This window comes from Xenopus tropicalis, chromosome 4 (assembly GCF_000004195.4).
Source record: "Xenopus tropicalis strain Nigerian chromosome 4, UCB_Xtro_10.0, whole genome shotgun sequence".
Classification (NCBI taxonomy): Eukaryota; Metazoa; Chordata; class Amphibia; order Anura; family Pipidae; genus Xenopus; species Xenopus tropicalis.
The window spans coordinates 32,845,098-32,861,988 of NC_030680.2; the positions used below are offsets into that span (position 1 = coordinate 32,845,098).

The 16,891-nt window shown below is 41.9% G+C and overlaps 1 protein-coding gene across 2 annotated transcripts in view; it reads right to left on the reverse strand.

The window, feature by feature from the left end:
• The window catches only part of LOC100491113 (inositol-trisphosphate 3-kinase B), a 31,585-nt gene that overhangs the window by 5,199 nt on the left and 9,495 nt on the right, over nucleotides 1–16,891 (reverse strand). For both annotated transcript variants that reach the window (XM_004913655.4, XM_002937513.5), the window contains exons 3-5: nucleotides 4,514–4,598; nucleotides 1,389–1,602; nucleotides 977–1,181 (exon numbers count right to left, since the gene is read on the reverse strand). In XM_004913655.4, coding sequence (XP_004913712.1) covers nucleotides 977–1,181; nucleotides 1,389–1,602; nucleotides 4,514–4,598 — 504 coding nt within the window. The remainder of the gene's footprint in view (nucleotides 1–976; nucleotides 1,182–1,388; nucleotides 1,603–4,513; nucleotides 4,599–16,891) is intronic.

Consider the following 16,891-nt stretch of genomic DNA (forward strand, 5'->3'; position numbering starts at 1 on the left):
AGGCAACCAGCTGCCCATGGCCTTAAAGGGGACATAGAGCATAATGTAATCTTGTAGGCAATATTCAACATGGTACCAGTTTGAATCTGGGTTTTAAAATAATCCTTAGCTTAAATCTTTAAAAATGTCCCCATTATTGGAGCTCCCCAAAGATCATGCTGGTCTGTTTTATATGAGTGTTGGATGTGTCCTAATGGTCCTAGCCAGAAACACAATGGGAGCCAATTACAGACCTGCATTCACTCAAGGAAAAACCAGTCTGCAGTTCCCTGTCCGGTCTGCCTAGCTGTTGATTTGAGAAGTATAAAGCAATGGAAGTGTTCTCTCTAATTTCTTCATGGCTTTATGCACAAAACATTCCTTTTGTGCACACTTTTAAGAAACTGGTGTGTGCAGTACAAAATTACATATTACATGTTTTTGCACAAAAGTATTTTTTATTGGTCTCAAAATCTGTGTGTGGGGAACAGTGTGCAATGGCACAGTCTTGTTTTGTGTTACACATGCTCAGATTTGATTAGCTAGGTTGGCAATAAGCTGAGAATTTAAAAGAAATGCTGGAAATAAATGACTTTTGATTGCTAAGTTGTTCTTTGGTGCCACCGGCTCTTTAAGGCATGTGGTTTAAAAAAAGATGTTCTCCATTTCCCACTACTAATATTTGTATTGGAAAAAAACACTGTTCCCCATAGCAACCCAGGTTTTGTAGTATGGATTTCTGTGTGATGTGATAAAAAGCAGCCGTTACAGCGGCAAATGATGATCCAAGCCAAATGCATCATGTAACGTGACTCCAAGGGAAACGAAACCTCTCTGACCACACAGTAGAACTGCTCACTGTTCCCAGGCTTCAGTGCTGCTCCTCATGTAACATAATGGGCATCCAAAAGTCCAAACCCTGGCTGGCAGGGGGTTAAATATGCAATGATACACCTCTGTAGCTACAGCTAATCCCCCCCAACTCCTAGGTACTCACTGTGGCGCCTTCAATGCGAAATCCAAGCAAAGAGGTGGAGCTCACTGTCTCTCGCCACTGCATGTAGCGAGGTTTGGTAACGCCTCTCTGCAAATGCTCTTCCTCGGTTGGGGCGAAAGGGTCCACTTTCACCATCTTGTTATACAGATCTTTCCTTGGGGTGGGTTTCAGCAGTGCCTTTTCGAGCTCTTCTTCCAAGTATGTCCTACAAAGATATGGGGTTTTTTTGGTATTTCAATATACTATAAACTACAACAACATACAGATTATTTGCTTGCCTTTTGGAACATAGGGCTTAGCTTCTACCTCAGCTAAAGTCAAGTTTAGCCATAGAAAGGCTGAAATGTGTGTTTATATATAAATCCCATAATGTTCCCCCTGTTATTTATTCAAGGTCACCATGGAGCTCTACCTGAAGCCCATCTTGCAGTCCATGATGCTAGGGCCTTCCAAGCCCATAAGTAAATCTTCCATTTTGATGTAGGTTTGCCCTTCCTTCTCCTCGATGCCTTGGTAGCTGGGCACATATGGGCGCAGGGCATCATCCATAAGTGCAACCAAGCAAGCATTTTCTATAGGACTGAACTTCTTTAGGATGTGGCCTCGCTCACTAGCCTTGAAGTTACCTGGATGGACATACAAATGCACATTCATCAGACTGTATTATTAGAGGAGGACTGTCACCCTAGGAAATGATTCCAAATTCTTTTCTATTGTGCTAGTCAGGCAAAATAAACTGTATAAAATATATAAATCGTGTCTCCTTGGAATTTACATTCAAAGCAGGCAGGAAGGTGCCACTTTCTGGACACTGTTATTAAGGCAAGCTCTGCATCACCCCAATATCTTATTTACCAGAATGGGGGGTTTGATATCCATGCACAGGCTACACAATTATAGACCCTGAGAAGTGAGGGGGGAATGAGAGGAGTGCAGTGACATCTAGGAAGTGCTGAATGGAAAGTGAAAGTATATGCCTGCCCCGCGTCGATGCCTGAGGCAGGGCAAGCAATATATGATTCACAGCTGAGATTTGTAAATACCATAATAAAAGGTATGTGGATGCCTTAATTAAAAAAATAGTTTGGGCTTCATGTTTCATTTTAAAAGAGCTTTTATTATAGATTTTTATGTCTGGGTGACAGGTCCCCTTTAATGGCCTGAATTGATCACCCCTGACTCCTTGAGCTTTAAATCATATCTGTATTTATATGTATGATGGTTTGTTGGATTGCAGAGGGACAATTAAATAACTCAATGGCTACAGAGCCATAACCCTGCAACCTTAAAGAGTTATTCACCTTTTAGTATGTTATAGAATGGACAATTCTAAGCAACTTTTCAGTTGGTCATCATTATTTTGTTTAATTATTTGCCTCCTCCTTCTGCCTCTTTTCAGGTGGGGGTCACTGACCCCAGCAGCTAAAAAACTTTTTATGACTTGCCTTTGTACTCAGGCCCTCTTCTATTCATATTCCTGTCTCTTGTTCAAATCAACGCCTGGTTGCTAGGGTAATTTAGACCCCAGCAACCAAATAGCTGCTAAAATTCCAAACTGGACAGCTAAATATTTCAAAAACAACAAACAATAAAAAATGCAAATGGTCTCAGAATATCAGTCTTTACATTATACTAAAAGTTATTGTAAAGGTGAACAACCCCTATTGACTAAAGTTGCTGCAATTAAACACCACCTTAAAGAGGATCTTTCACCCGGTTGCTAATTGCAGGTCTTCACCTAAAAGCAGAGCATGTATTTAGGCAGAGGCACATACACACACATGCATCAGTTGCTGTAGAACCAAATGAGTGATTTCACGTAACATCATTCCCTGCACCCAAGTCTGCTCTCTACTAACAGGGAAAGCGGACTCGTGCCCAGCCGTCACACAGCCCAATAGTACTGCTTCTGTGGGAGAGAAGGAGCTGGCACGGGCAGATCCACTCTGAATAGACAGTTAAGCAAGAGGGCACAGAAGGTTGTTAGAAATACAGGACCCCAAATGATGTTTGCCTAAATGTGTATTAAGGTATGACCACTATTTCATGTTGTCTTGCATCCACAATGAATAGAAGAAATATGATTGCTGAAAGGGGTGACTTGATAGGAGCTGCCCTCAGGTGTCATTGGCCTGGGAAGCACTGACCTTCTGTCCCTTATACACACAAAAAGGCTGAGGCTACTGATATGTGCCGCAGGTCAATGAATATAAACATCAAGGCTTTTTCATTGGAAAAATGCCCTGCAAAATAGTCAGCCTCTTGGGCAATTCTCTCATTTTACAGAATAACAATTCTTCTGTTCTAACATAATGCGCAGTTCCCATTATTGGCGGAAGCAGCTCCACAGCGGGATTGTACCACCATACGTCTCTGTAGTTATAGATCACCTCTGCATAACAATGGTCTGTATGGAATGGTGTGAACAAATGTCATTAAATAATCATGTGACAACATGTCAAAAGCATAAATGTGACCCATTTGTAATGGGAAAAGGGTTTGTGAATAGCTGAGACCCAGATACCTCAGAAAGAACCTGTATGAGTTTGCTAAAAATCTGAAGCTTGAAAATTCATGAATGATCCCATACACAAGGCTAAAATAACAAGTTAAATGGAACCAGGGAATCTCCTGTTGGGTCTTGGCCCTAGTCCTGCAAAATTCCCATAGGCCCTTTTCTTTTCTAATCCCATAAGCCTATATAAACTTTATACCATTTGCCAATGTCTCCATCTATCTGTTGTGAGAGTGGCCCTGAATATCAGGCTCTCTGGTGGGTCCTAGTCCAACCCTGATTCAAGCCAACTTAGAATCTGTAGCACTTTTTTAAGACTGAAGTCAACAAGCATTATTCAACTAAGCTGGCCAACCAGGAGCAAGTCTGCCATAATCACTTCCAAACAATGGGCAGACCTACTATGTGCTTACCCCCCAGAAGACTTAAGGTCCCCATACACGGTAAGATCCGCTCGCTTGGCGAGATTACCAAGCGAGCGGATCTTCCCCCGATATCCCCTACCTACGGGTGGGCGATATCGGGGAGCTTGAAGTTATAAAAAAAAATAATCCGATCGTTTGGCCCTGGGGCCAAACGACCGGATTATGTAGGCGGCAATGGGGCAGTCGGTTCGGGGACCCCATCAACGAGCTGATGCGGTCCCTGATCCGACTGGATTTTCTAACCTGGCCGATCGATATCTGTCCAATTTCAGGCCTGATATCAGTCGGCCAGCCCGCTCGTTTCTGCCCCTACACGGGCAGATAAGCTGTCGAGTTGGTCCAAGGGACCGATATCGGCAGCTTCTATCGGCCGTGTATGGGGGCCTTTAAAGCTGTAATTGCTGCAAGAGTTGGTTCTACAAACATTGAAGTACTATTTGAGCATCTGAATACTTTTGTCATAGAAGATAAGACATTATAACTATATATATATATATATATACTATAGTGCAGCCAATCAGCAGTGATGCACTCATGCCTCCCTTCTGTCATTCATAAGGCTATCTGATTCATAATTTCCTTCATTCTGTTTCATACCTTCATGCCCGGCCAACTGCACCCAGGAATTCTGTCGCCGAAGGGACCAGTGTACCATTGTGAAGAAAGTCTTCCAGGATTTGGTCTGCAAAATGTTCACAGATCAGATTACTTCAGATTAATCCTCCGAAACAAAGGCCCCTGGTAGGACCGTGTTAATAGGCTTAGCCATGATGCATGAACATGATACATTTACTAAACCTGTTGCAAAGTCCAATGACATTTTTTTTCATTATCAAGCTAGAATAGACAAGCAACAAATTATGGACAATTATGTACAAACCAGCCCAAAATACAGACAAAAAGTAACCCAGGAAAGGTTGTTACACAGGACATTATGCATTTTATAAGCACAATTGTATTGTGGTCTGGAAAGATATTTTTGCAAATAAATATATAATTCTGTAAACAGAACTGTATTTTATATATAAAATAATGGATTTTGTTTTGATTGCTCTGATTTGTAGATGCTCCCCTGCCCAGGGCATTAATCCTATGAGTTCTAGATCTAGATCTAGTCACCTTCACTTATTTTTATATATACTTTAAAGTAGAAAAAAAGCATTAGGTGAACACATATTTTTCTGAGATCATTCCAAATTTTGGCATGACAAAACCGAGCAACATACTTGAGAAAAATATATGTGTTCACATGCAATGTGCAATGTACCAAGTGGAGAATGGGAGTTCTGTAGAATGTGATGCCAGTTGTGCAAGTTATTGAGATAACTGGTGTGCTGGACACCTGGAAAAGAGTCTCCATGTTATGTATTGTATGGCCTAATGATGGAACCAGTATGGCATCCCTGTGCATTAATACAAATTGTCTAAATATTTCAGGGTGGTTGTATTAGCTCCCATTTTGTAGAAATTGCTTAGACTAAGGGCTACCAATGTACCTGTGTGATATTAGAAGGCACTGAATACATACATTGAAGACATAACCTGTACAGGTTAGAACCAGACATAAAGAGGTTAAGTTTAGATTGTGGCAAATAAAGTATATGGAAATATCCACCCCCAATGTTTTTTTAAAAAAATTTATTTTTGCTTTTTAACTATTACAACAGAAGAAAAGAGAGAAAGAAAACAGGTTGAGAGACAGAAAAGAGCACGTCATACATGGTCAGTGTGGTACTATTATAAGAAACTTTACAGAAATTATGCTTTAGTCCATCAAGTTTGAAGTTTATATTGTGATATATCCATGAACTAATGGGATGTTTCATGTGATGAATCTGGTGCCAGGCAGAAGCGGCTTTCTTTCTTTCATGTGAGGGAGATTTTCCACCCCTTAGGCAACTAAAGTTAATTAGATGTGATGATAGAATTAGAATTCAAATGAGTGACGGCAAAAGAGCAGAGGGCTGGAAGAACAATGAGAGGAAGAGCCAAAGTCTATTATAATCACAACTTATGTCAAAAGAATGAGAAAAAGAGTCAGCAGTGCTAATGGAGGGAAGGCCGCAGTGCCTCTGGGGGCATCCAAAGACATCATTTCCCAGTGTAGCCAATGCTACACTGGATATATGTTATAGCAATAGACTATATCAATAATGAATGAACTCACAGCATGGGAAACGTTCCCAATGCTCTGAATTGTCCTGTGGGCCCCTCCTGTGGGTCTATTTAAAAACTTATGTGCTGGGGACCCTCTCTGCAGCAGCCTCTCTGTTGCTACTCCGTGCTCATAAACACACCTTGAAAAACCCTAATGGGTAAAACATTCACCATTACACCATTCAGTCATTCAATATGCAAAATGATATAAACATGACATAACTTTATTAACCACTTATTTAGCTATCATAAAGTTGCATGCTGTATAACGTCACTTATACAAGGTGCCATGGGTCTGCGGGGACAGTAGGTAGGTTACTTAAGTATCTAAACAATGAACTTAAACACCAACAGGTCCTCACAGATAACTGGGCCTTGGTTATTTATCAATCTATACACATCATTTTACATATTGAATTACAGAAGTATTGGTATTTGTTTTTCCCTATTAGGGTTTCTTATTAGTTTACATTCTGGATTACTAACTCTTGAGTGGGCCAAAACCACTGTGCTGCATCAAGACACTATTCCTTCAAGAAGAGAGCCATAGGGCTTAATTGGTCCAATAACTATAAGGCACATTTACAAAACTGAAGGCAGTGCAAAAAGCAAAAAAAAAGGCTCATGGGGGACAGATGCAGGCCCTGTTGTCTGAATTTTTTTATTCAGCACAAGATGCAGAGCACAAACATGCCAGACAGAAGTGCTCTCAGCATGAGCCCTAGGGGGGCTGCAATTGTGCATTTGCTGTCTGGGGTCATAGTAAAGGACCCCTTATATGTTGCGCAATTTAGAAAACTGAGGTATCAGGTTGAACCTATCATACCATAATTCAAGTATTTTTATCAGATTAAGGATGAAGTTGCAACCAACATTTTGATGGTTAAATCCATGACTATGAACATAGGCTTAGTCTCCTCAAAAAGCAGTAACCACTGATCCTCCATTGTGGATCTGATAAAGTGGTAACTCTCCCCAAAGGCATTCTGGGTATGTGCTTTTTCTTTTCTTCACTGTGCAGCAATGACTGATGCCGCCAACATCCGAAAACAACTTTTCATTCTGTTAAGTGGGGGCTCTGTTCCAAGTCTTCCTAAATCAGCTCTAAGACACGCAGATAAGCACAAAATAAAGTCAAATAAGAGAACTGAAAGCACTTGCACACTGCACAAATGTCACAAAGGTTACTAAGTACTGCAGTTGCTTCTCCTTGCCTTGGTTCCTTTTCTACACATTGGACCATGCTTTCCCCAGCTATTGGGTTTTGGTTCTGTTCCGTCACCTTATGTTCTGTTTTGTATACATTGATGCCTACATTTATATCATCTAATACAGGGGGCCACAGAAATCTGGAAATACTGAATAAGGCTGGGTAAAAATGTGGACTGGTCTTTGAGGCGGATTGTGGAGCTTTAAATAATATTGCTGTGGGCCCAGTAGTGATGCAAAGGCTGGTACTCTACCCTTGGGTTGGCGCAGCTGGGCTGAAGCCTGCATATGTATATAGGCTTTGTATTGGGTTAATATGGACCAGCTGCAGCGCAAAGTAACTTTTAAGTATGTATGAATGTATATCTTTATTTATAAAGCGCTACTTATGTACGCAGCGCTGTACTTTAGAAAAGATTAATACAACAGGGGGTTATTAAAATAATAAATACAAAGTATAATAATAAATACAAATAAATACAAGGTACAGTTGCAATTAGTTAAGAATCAAAAAGACAAGAGGATAGAGGTACCTGCCCCATAGAGCTTACAATCTGCACTGCAGCTTGTTCCTTGCTCCCCTACCAATACTTGGAGTGATATTATTTTGCCAAGTCTGCTCCCATTTGACATCTTCTCTAATGGTGCGATAGAGGGTAGTTCCAGTGTGAGTAGAAATTTACCTTCTTAAAGGACAAGTAAAACTCACAAAAAATGTAACAGTGAACAGCCTCTTTGAAATCTTTAAATACCTGCAACTCTGGGTTAAAAGGTTAATAGTAAGGCTGCAGCATCCCCTTAATCGCCTGGGATTCCTTCTCCTCAACTCGCCCCCTAGTGAAAGCTATTTGCTCTAAGAAAATGTGGCAGTGCTGGAGTTGATATATGCAGTACAAATGATGCTGCTTGGGTGAGGAAGATGTGTCCGTATTTATGGGAAGAAAATGTAGGGTTTACATGTCCTTTAACCTTAGGCCAGGTTGGCCTGGGGGTTTAGAAGGTTGGGTGAACATAGGTCTGGAAATTCCTGACCCAGGTATCACTGTGAGGAACACGTCTTGGTATGTTAGGAATCGGGAAGCTGGGTTCCAGTATAATTAGGGGCTGGCTTCAGGAGTATAATCAATACTGTGAATACAGGGCTCCATTTAGATTATTAGGCAGATTTACAGAGAATGTTTATTTTCTTTTGCAAATGTTTTTCAAAAATGGTTCTGAGCTTAATGATAATAAAATAAAAAGTCAATAAATGTGATCATTCTAGTTGCTGGGAAAATGTGAAGAATCCAAATACAACCTCTGATAACTATCCCCCTATGCTCCAGAGTGAGTAAGCCACTGGTGGAAGGGCGTGGCCCCGTAACACAGGGGAATGGGTATCCCGCACCTCATGCTTCCTGCCCCTGTCTAAGGCCATCTGCAACTGGTATACTTTTTTTTTTTACGCTTTGTAATTTTTGAATGAAGTTGGGATTCCTTTAATTGAGAAACCTCTGGCCATTTAATCAATCTGCTTTGTGATTAGTGGGCATTACTGACTCTGCCAACCAAGAAGCATTTACAACTGCACTTAGATAGAATCACATCAGATAGACATAAAATGTAACAAAAGCGGAAAAGAAAGGTCAGTTGCAAGTTTCCTCAGCTTATCAATTTCATAATACTGAGTTTCTTCTAACATGCACTTCCCCTTCCTATATCTGCCAACTAACACTGCCAAGTGTCATCTGACCTGGAAACACACAGCTTGTTGGCACAACTAGGGAGTAACTGTATCTGCTTTTTGGTATATCCAGGCAGGGCCGGATTAATGCATAGGTTTACCTAAGCTATAGTCTAGGGGTCCGGTGTGATCAGGGGCCAATCTAGCTTTTATAAAATTGTTATTTTTCTTTTCAAATCTTATAATATTTATTTTTATTTTTGCTGGGTCCAGTCGGGTGCACCGGGGAGAAGAAGGCAGGCAGGGCACCCGGATGTGTGCAGATCCAGGCATGCGTGAAACCAAGCTCTGTATGCTGGGTGGGCATAGAGCACACATGCCTGGGTCTGTACACATCCCTTGCCTGCCTTCTTCTCCCACATGCACCCGACCCAGCACAAATAAAATTTAAAAGATCTGGAAAAAGAAAATAAAAATAATAATTAAAAAAAGCTAGATGGGCACTTAATCACACTGGACCCCTAGGCACACAAGTGAGACATGCCTTGCCTGCTGACTGTGCTGTGTGTCTCCAGGCGGAATTACTCTAGATGGGGGGCCTGTGGAAAGTGTAACCTAGGGGCCTCACTTCTCATTAATCCGCCACTGGGGCTGCACAGTGCAGTAATGGCCCTGGTAAAGGGCAGACAAATATCAGAGAAAGGTGATCTCTTAAGTCTTCTGTACAGCAAAAATGTGAATTCTCCAATCCTATATCCTGACTTTCCTGATGAACAAGGTCTGGACTGCCCTCGAGCGTTAGTGTTTGACTTTTTCAGGAAGGCTCTAATCAGGCAAAGATCTCTTATGACTCCATTCCCTAGTTTTTCAGGTTCCTTTTCCTTCTTTTAAATCCCCAGGGGCAAAGCAAGAATTTCTACACGGGGAGTTTCCAAAAGCAAACTATGCAATAAACTTGATTTTCTTCTCTGCATTCTGCTTCCCTGAGCCATATCAGCTGCTTGTAGCTACAGAAATGCTATATAGCAGCCAACATGTCTTGTATATTACTCTTATCTTACAAGGAAATTTGCCTGAATAGTTTGCACTGAGCAACCCTGTAGATTTCTCATTTAACTGTGGGGTTTCTCTGCATTACTGAACTCTGTAACTGAGCTGCTGTCTCCAGATGAGAGTGCAAACCATGAAGAGGCAGTGTCATCTCTTCATTCCTTTCTAGGCTGGAAGATATATCTTAATATTCTATTTGAAGATATTTATCTCAAGTGTCTTGGGCTGCCACCCTCACCAGGCCAAGAACTCTCTGTACACCCTCATTCCAAACAGGAAGAAATGTATCTTCTGCCCCTGTTCCAGAGAGAGTGAAGACACCTGAGAAACATGCAGGGGTCTCCCCAGTTCACCATATTATCTCAGCCCCCACTATAAAAAGTATATTGTTTTTTACTTAAGCTCATGTTTGGCTGATACCCCTTTGCTTTTCCTTGTAGTTCCCACCTAGTCTTTGAGCCAGACATGAGTTCTCCCTGCTCAGCACCAGGAGGGGTCTCTCCCCACCCACCACCCCTCTCCTTCAGTCAGGGATCTCTCTCTTCTATCCCTCTGTTTACATTATTAGAATAGTTTCCATGCTGCCTGTCTCCTTAGGGTCTGTTTGTTCAGCCGTTACTTCCCCTCTTAGGAACAGACACAAACAGGAACACACTATACACAGATACACACATATTCAAATCTTACACATCACAACACAGTCACACTGACAAAACTACGTGCAGTGTGTGGTCAGTTATGTGCAACCCGGTTTGTATCAGTGCTGTGTTACAAGAGAAGGAAAGCCTTGTTAAATAACCCTTTCAAGACGTGTGTTATACAAGGCCAGTGCTGTGGTGCAGGACATAAGGGGGGGGGGGAGAGGAATCCCCGGATACACTGGGAGTTCCCTTATTGTGCAGCTTACTATTTAACCCTTAGTTGCCTCTTGCAGCCGGCGTCTACGTGTGCTAAGGTGCGGCTGAGAATGAGAAAGCATATACTGTTAAAACCACATGGTATGTAGAAGTAGGTTAAATAGAATAGGCTGCCACCTTGCCCCTTTAGCACCAGACATAGATTAAATAGCTCAGCGAAAATCTTTCCAAGTCCAGTATTCCAGTTCAGCTACCTCATTCAAGCAGGCTATCACTCCTGTGCTCCTGTTGTAGCACTAATTGCATGTAGACATCATATAAGATAATGGAGGACACCTGACACTGCAGGGCTTTGCTGCAATTAGTGTTTATTAGTGTGTTCCACTACATGTTTCGGGCAAAGCCCTTTTTCCCTCCATTATCTTATATGATGTTTAAATAGCTCAGCGGTTACCTACTGGAGCACAAAAACATTATTTTCCCTAGTCCTTCACTTGGTGCACTCTTACCTTTCCAATTTGTGCCTGTATGTTACCCAACCACTTAGACTGTAAGCTCTACCGGGCAGGGACCTCCTTCCTACTGTGTCTCATACCACATGGCACTTGTGCATTTATATATATTTATTGTATTTATTTATTATAACACTTGTCCTCCCTGTGTGTCATTTTGTATTTTGTACTTTTGTAGCGCTGCGTACCCTTGTGGCCACACACAGGGTTTTCTAGCTTGGCAGGCAGGCAACAAATAGCAGGGAACCAGCCAAGCCCACGGCTGCGCCCAGGGCCAGGGAATGCATTAGGGCGATAACACACAGTTACTTGTTGCAGCTTCAAAAATAGACAATGCTGATCATATACTTATATTTTAATAGCACCTATACCCTTAATTTACTGAACCCCTATTTACCAAACTGTGGCCCAACCAGTAATTAATACACTTTATGGCATGATTATTGATCTATTGCAATCCTATGGAAATTATAGGGTTCTCAGTGCAGGCAGGGGGTACATGTCTGGCTTATGAAAAATGTAAAGGGCAGATGTGCAAAGAGGGATTCACCAATGTACCTCCAGGCACCTACTAGCAATATAGTGTGTGATGCCCAACAAGTGCAACAAGATGGGAAAAAATGGAGCTTAGTTCTTCCTAGACATTCATTATAATAATACCCTGCGTCCCATCTTTGTCTAGCTCCAGCCCGGTATGGGCAAAATAAAAAGCTTCCATATTTAGCAGATTCCTCTCTGGAAACAGCTGGAGGGGACAATCTGGGAATACTGGCAAGGAGTTAAGCACAGCTAAGGAAATCTCCATGTAGCGAGGGGATTTCTCTGCAGGCAAATACAGACCGGTAACCCCTGGTACGTAGAAAGGAAGAGCTTTCCACCACTGCACAGACATGAAAGGCAGCACAGCTAAACTATGAGAAGGAAATAACATTGCAGAACCATGTGGGTGACCGCAGTGCTGACAGGCAGACTATCCCTGCCCTCTGATCTAATAATACTCTTTTTCTCCTCTTACAATCAGATCAAAGAACCAAAATGTAAGAAAGAGATGCAATGGTAAAACACAGGCAGGAGGGGTTTGCTATGTACTGTACAAGGTACTCCCATAAATACTGCGGGTGCCACAGCTAGAAAAAAAACTCCCAGCAGCCTCTGTAACAGGGGTGTTTGGTTATGGAGATACTCAGTATGTCTGTTGTTTGATGCAAACTGTAGCCATTTTTAATTGTACAAAAGACATGTCCACTTTAGGTGTGTCCCTCTAAGGCTCTAGGCCCAGGGTATATGCCCTCTTTGCACTGCCCACAAACTGCGCTGTACAAAAACAACAGATGATACTCGCTGCCTCACTTTTGCTGGATTTTCTCTCTAAACTTGCACTTCACTGTCACCCCCCACCCCACCCCGTGGCAGCCAAGTCACGGCCAAATTCTTAGAACTGTTTCTCTTGTTTGCAAACCACAAACCAATGACGTCAGGGGCAGGAGGGAAATCCTCTGCAGCACAGAGAGAGCGAGAAGGGGAGGGTGGGAAGAGCGCCCAGAGGGGAGGAAAGGAGTGAATGAGAAAGAGACAAGAGAAAGGTAACAGAAAGAAGTCCCTGCACCTGTAATTATCTAATTTTCTTAACACAAGCACCCAAACCAGGGCCAGATCCATCAGAAGTCAGTTAAAGGAAAACTATACCTCCAAACAATGTAGGTCTCTCTAAAAAATATATTGCATAAGCAAGCTCATATGTAAAACCCTGCTTCATCTAAATAAACCATTTTCATACAAATATACCTTTTTAGTAGTACAGGTATGGGATCCCTTATCCGGAAACCCGAAGCTCTGAATTACAGAAAGCCCGTCTCACATAGACTCCATTTTAATAAAAAAATTCAGAATTTTAAAACTGATTCCTTTTTTCTCTGTAGTAAATAGTAGTAATAAAACAGAACCTTGTACTTGATCCCAACTAAGATATAAATAATCCTTATCAGATGCAAAACAATCCCATTGGGTTTAATTCATGTTTTATTAATTTTTTAGTAGACTTAAGGTATGGAGATCCAAATTACGAAAAGACCCCTTATCCAGTCCCTTGGCCCAGAGCATTCTGGATAATGGGTCCTATACTTGTATGGGCTATTGGGTACTAAAAAACTGTCATTTTAAGAATTAAGGGCCGTCCCTGGGATCATAGGATTCACAGTGCACACAAACAAGCCAAGGCACACATACATGCTAGGTCACATCAGCCAATGAATGGACAGAGTTCTGCCTTTTGCTCCCACACTTCTTCCTGTTACAGTTAAGGTGGCCATACACGCACCGATATTATCGTACGAAACCTCGTTTCGTACGATAATCGGTGCGTGTATGGCCACCTTAACTGTAACAGGAAGAAGTGTGGGAGCAAAAGGCAGAACTCTGTCCATGTCGGCGAGTCGACCGATATCGCAGGAAGCTGCTGATATCGGCCGACTCGCCAATCGGACCAGTTGGAAAATTTTGATCGGGCGCCATAGAAGGCGCCTGACCAAAATTCTCCCTTCAGATCTGAATCGGCAGAAATCCTATTGTTTCTACCTCCTTTCCTGCCGATTCAGCCCTGAATGGTGTGTGGCGGATCTTACGATGTTTCGTGCGACCGATGGTCGTACGAAACATTGTCAGATCGCCACGTGTATGGCCACCTTTAGAGCTGCATTATTTCCTGTCATGTGACCTCTGAGGGAGCACACAGCCCATCACTAAATGGTGGCTCAATATTTACTGATATATATATTCCAATTTGGTGAGATTCTTTAAGGTCAGTTAACATAATATAACCAATCTGCTGGGTAAGTATTTATTCTGGGGGTATAGTTTTCCTTTAAGCAGCCATCCTGTGTGGGGCTATGAAAGCATAACCACACAAACAATGGGAGATACTACAACAGATAGGGCCATGACTAAAAGAAACCCCAAAAGCCAGTACTAAGAGACAGCAATGCCAAGCACTACACCAGCATGCAAATATGGAAAACAAAGTAAAAATGGCAGAGAAATGATGCAGCCAGTGGACTCCCAACAGCCTGGAAGCTTTAGAAGGCCATTCAGAACTATATTTAAGTGCTATTATCGGGTTAGAAGATAGTCCTTAATTGCTGCAGGTCTCTTTATTCCACAGAAAAAAATAGTGAAAACCAGAGGAAAGGGGAAGGAAATAGCTTTAACTGGTGTTTACATCTTTATATTTGTTTGTTTACCCCTCTTAATAAAGATTTTTTTTTCAGCAGAATTTGTCCAGGGGAGAGAACCATGCATTTTAATGACAAAACCAAACATGTTCTGGCCCATAGCATGCACAGTGACAGGTAACTAAAGACAGGGCAAAATAAGGTGGTGCTGGTGTTGCCAGATAAAAGCTTACTGTGGTGGGTTGTACGGTGCTCAAAGCTCAGTTCTGTTTTTCTTCCCACCACAGGCACAAATTTGCTGCCTCTTGCTTAATACAAGCACCCATTGCAATGTGGCAGTTCCAGCTAGTAACCATATTCACACAATAAGCTATTCGTTCATACCTTTTGAAGGACACACACAGAAACCTTCCAGAATGAGTTGCAAATGGTTGGAGGTTTCTCATTCCTGAACAAGTTATTATTTACTTTGTCTGGGGAACTAGCAATCTACTTGATGCTTCAGCACAGATAAAATCACATAACTTCATTAGTTAGGAGTTCCCATACAAGCAGCAATAATATGCAAAGTAAAATGCAGGATACCCACTGTGCAATTCAGCTTTTATTTTGCAGGGCTGTGCCTTACTCTTTATATTTGTAGCAGCCTGCAAAGAGCTCTCAGGTAACCTCAGACCACACAGACTAAGAACCTGAGACCAAGAATGGAACATTTTTTCAGATAATGACAAACCCCTCTGCATGGGGCCATAATAGCACAAATTTAATGAGCAAGCTCCTCATGCCTTACTGAGATGGAGGAGCAGATACAACCCACGTACAATACTGCATTCAGAGCGCCATGTATTAAGCAATACTTAATGATTTATAGTGCTTATTCACCTTGGCCAGGCCCTTACCCATAGCTGGAAAAAATGCCAATTTTTTAAGTGATGCAGCTAATACTAGTTACTAGAGATGCCCCGCTGTTAACCTTCTCAAAACAACAACCAGATTTATAGGACAAAGAAAGGGTTAATCACTTTGGGTTGCCCTTAGCCCAGGGAAATCACAAGGGAACCATAGGACAAGAAAGAAGATGTCATGTTGCTCTTAAAAGAGAAGTACACCAGGCTGGTGCATTTTTTAGGGATAAGGGTTCTTTCCTTCTTGCCTAAGGTTAGTGATTATACTCACTCACAGGGGTGCCTGACATATTGCTCCCCCCAGTGATAAACCCTTTCCTTATCCTTTAAGTTACCTGAGTGTAAAAGCTGCCCAAACTCTGCCCATTCTTTGTTAAGACCTGTCCACTTTGTGGTCTTTTGTGCATTACAATGGGGCTCCAGTCTATGGAAGTATTGAACTGCCCTCGGGCCGAGCTTGATTTACAGAAGCAGCTCCGCTTTGGGATAAGTAAGAACAGCTGGACTGAGGGTGGATTTGGGGCATTTCAGTTAAAAAACAATATAATTTAGAATTTGCAGGGAAGCACTCAACCTTTTCATGTAGATTGAACATCTATTGGGCAAGGAATTTAAAACTTCGGATAGTGATCCGACTCTGTCTTCTCCATCTTGTCCATCCCACATTCCCTGCAGGCAGTACATCATGCAGAGATAAAGATCATTTTCTAAATTCAGGTTAACCTTTGTTTTACTGTGCATGTGGAGGGCACTCTCAAAATAGGTGATCCTTTAGTCACCTTATTGAACATAATAGGAGGCCTGCTTTTTATTTACTTTCTGCAGGACATTAACTTTGCGAGAGGAACTGCTACTCACTGGTACCTGACCCAACAGTACAAAAAGTAATTTGTTGCAAAAATACTTAGGGAAAAGTCAGGGTAATGGAGGAAGCAAAGGGACAGACATGATGATGTTGTTCATGGCTTTTCCATCAACTGATGTCTTATCAATTGATATCAATCGACTTTATCAGTTGTAATTCCAGTGCACTCTTTGTGTCCATAATATCTTCACAGTCCCTAATCTATGGACCCCAAGAGAGGCAAAGTTTTAATCAAAGGTCGGTGGGGGTTTTCATTAAATGTGGTATATTGGAGGGCCATGGTGCTATTTGATTTTTCTATGCAGCTATGTTAGTATATCAGCCCCGCAGTGTTGGGCTTGCATTTCTGAATTGTGTAAATGAAATATTTAGTCTAGAAACCAAGGATGTCAATATTAACCACTCCGGGGGGGGGTAACACAGTTTCCTTCAATAGGAAATACCTTATACTTTGTGAATTCCTTACCCACTGCTACACTAATTGCCTGTTTCTCCGAAATAATAAACCTCATGCCTCTTGCGTCCTATGTGGTTGTGTGTAAAGGACCATAGAATGTACTAATCATCATCCTGTGCTTAGTACATTTTGT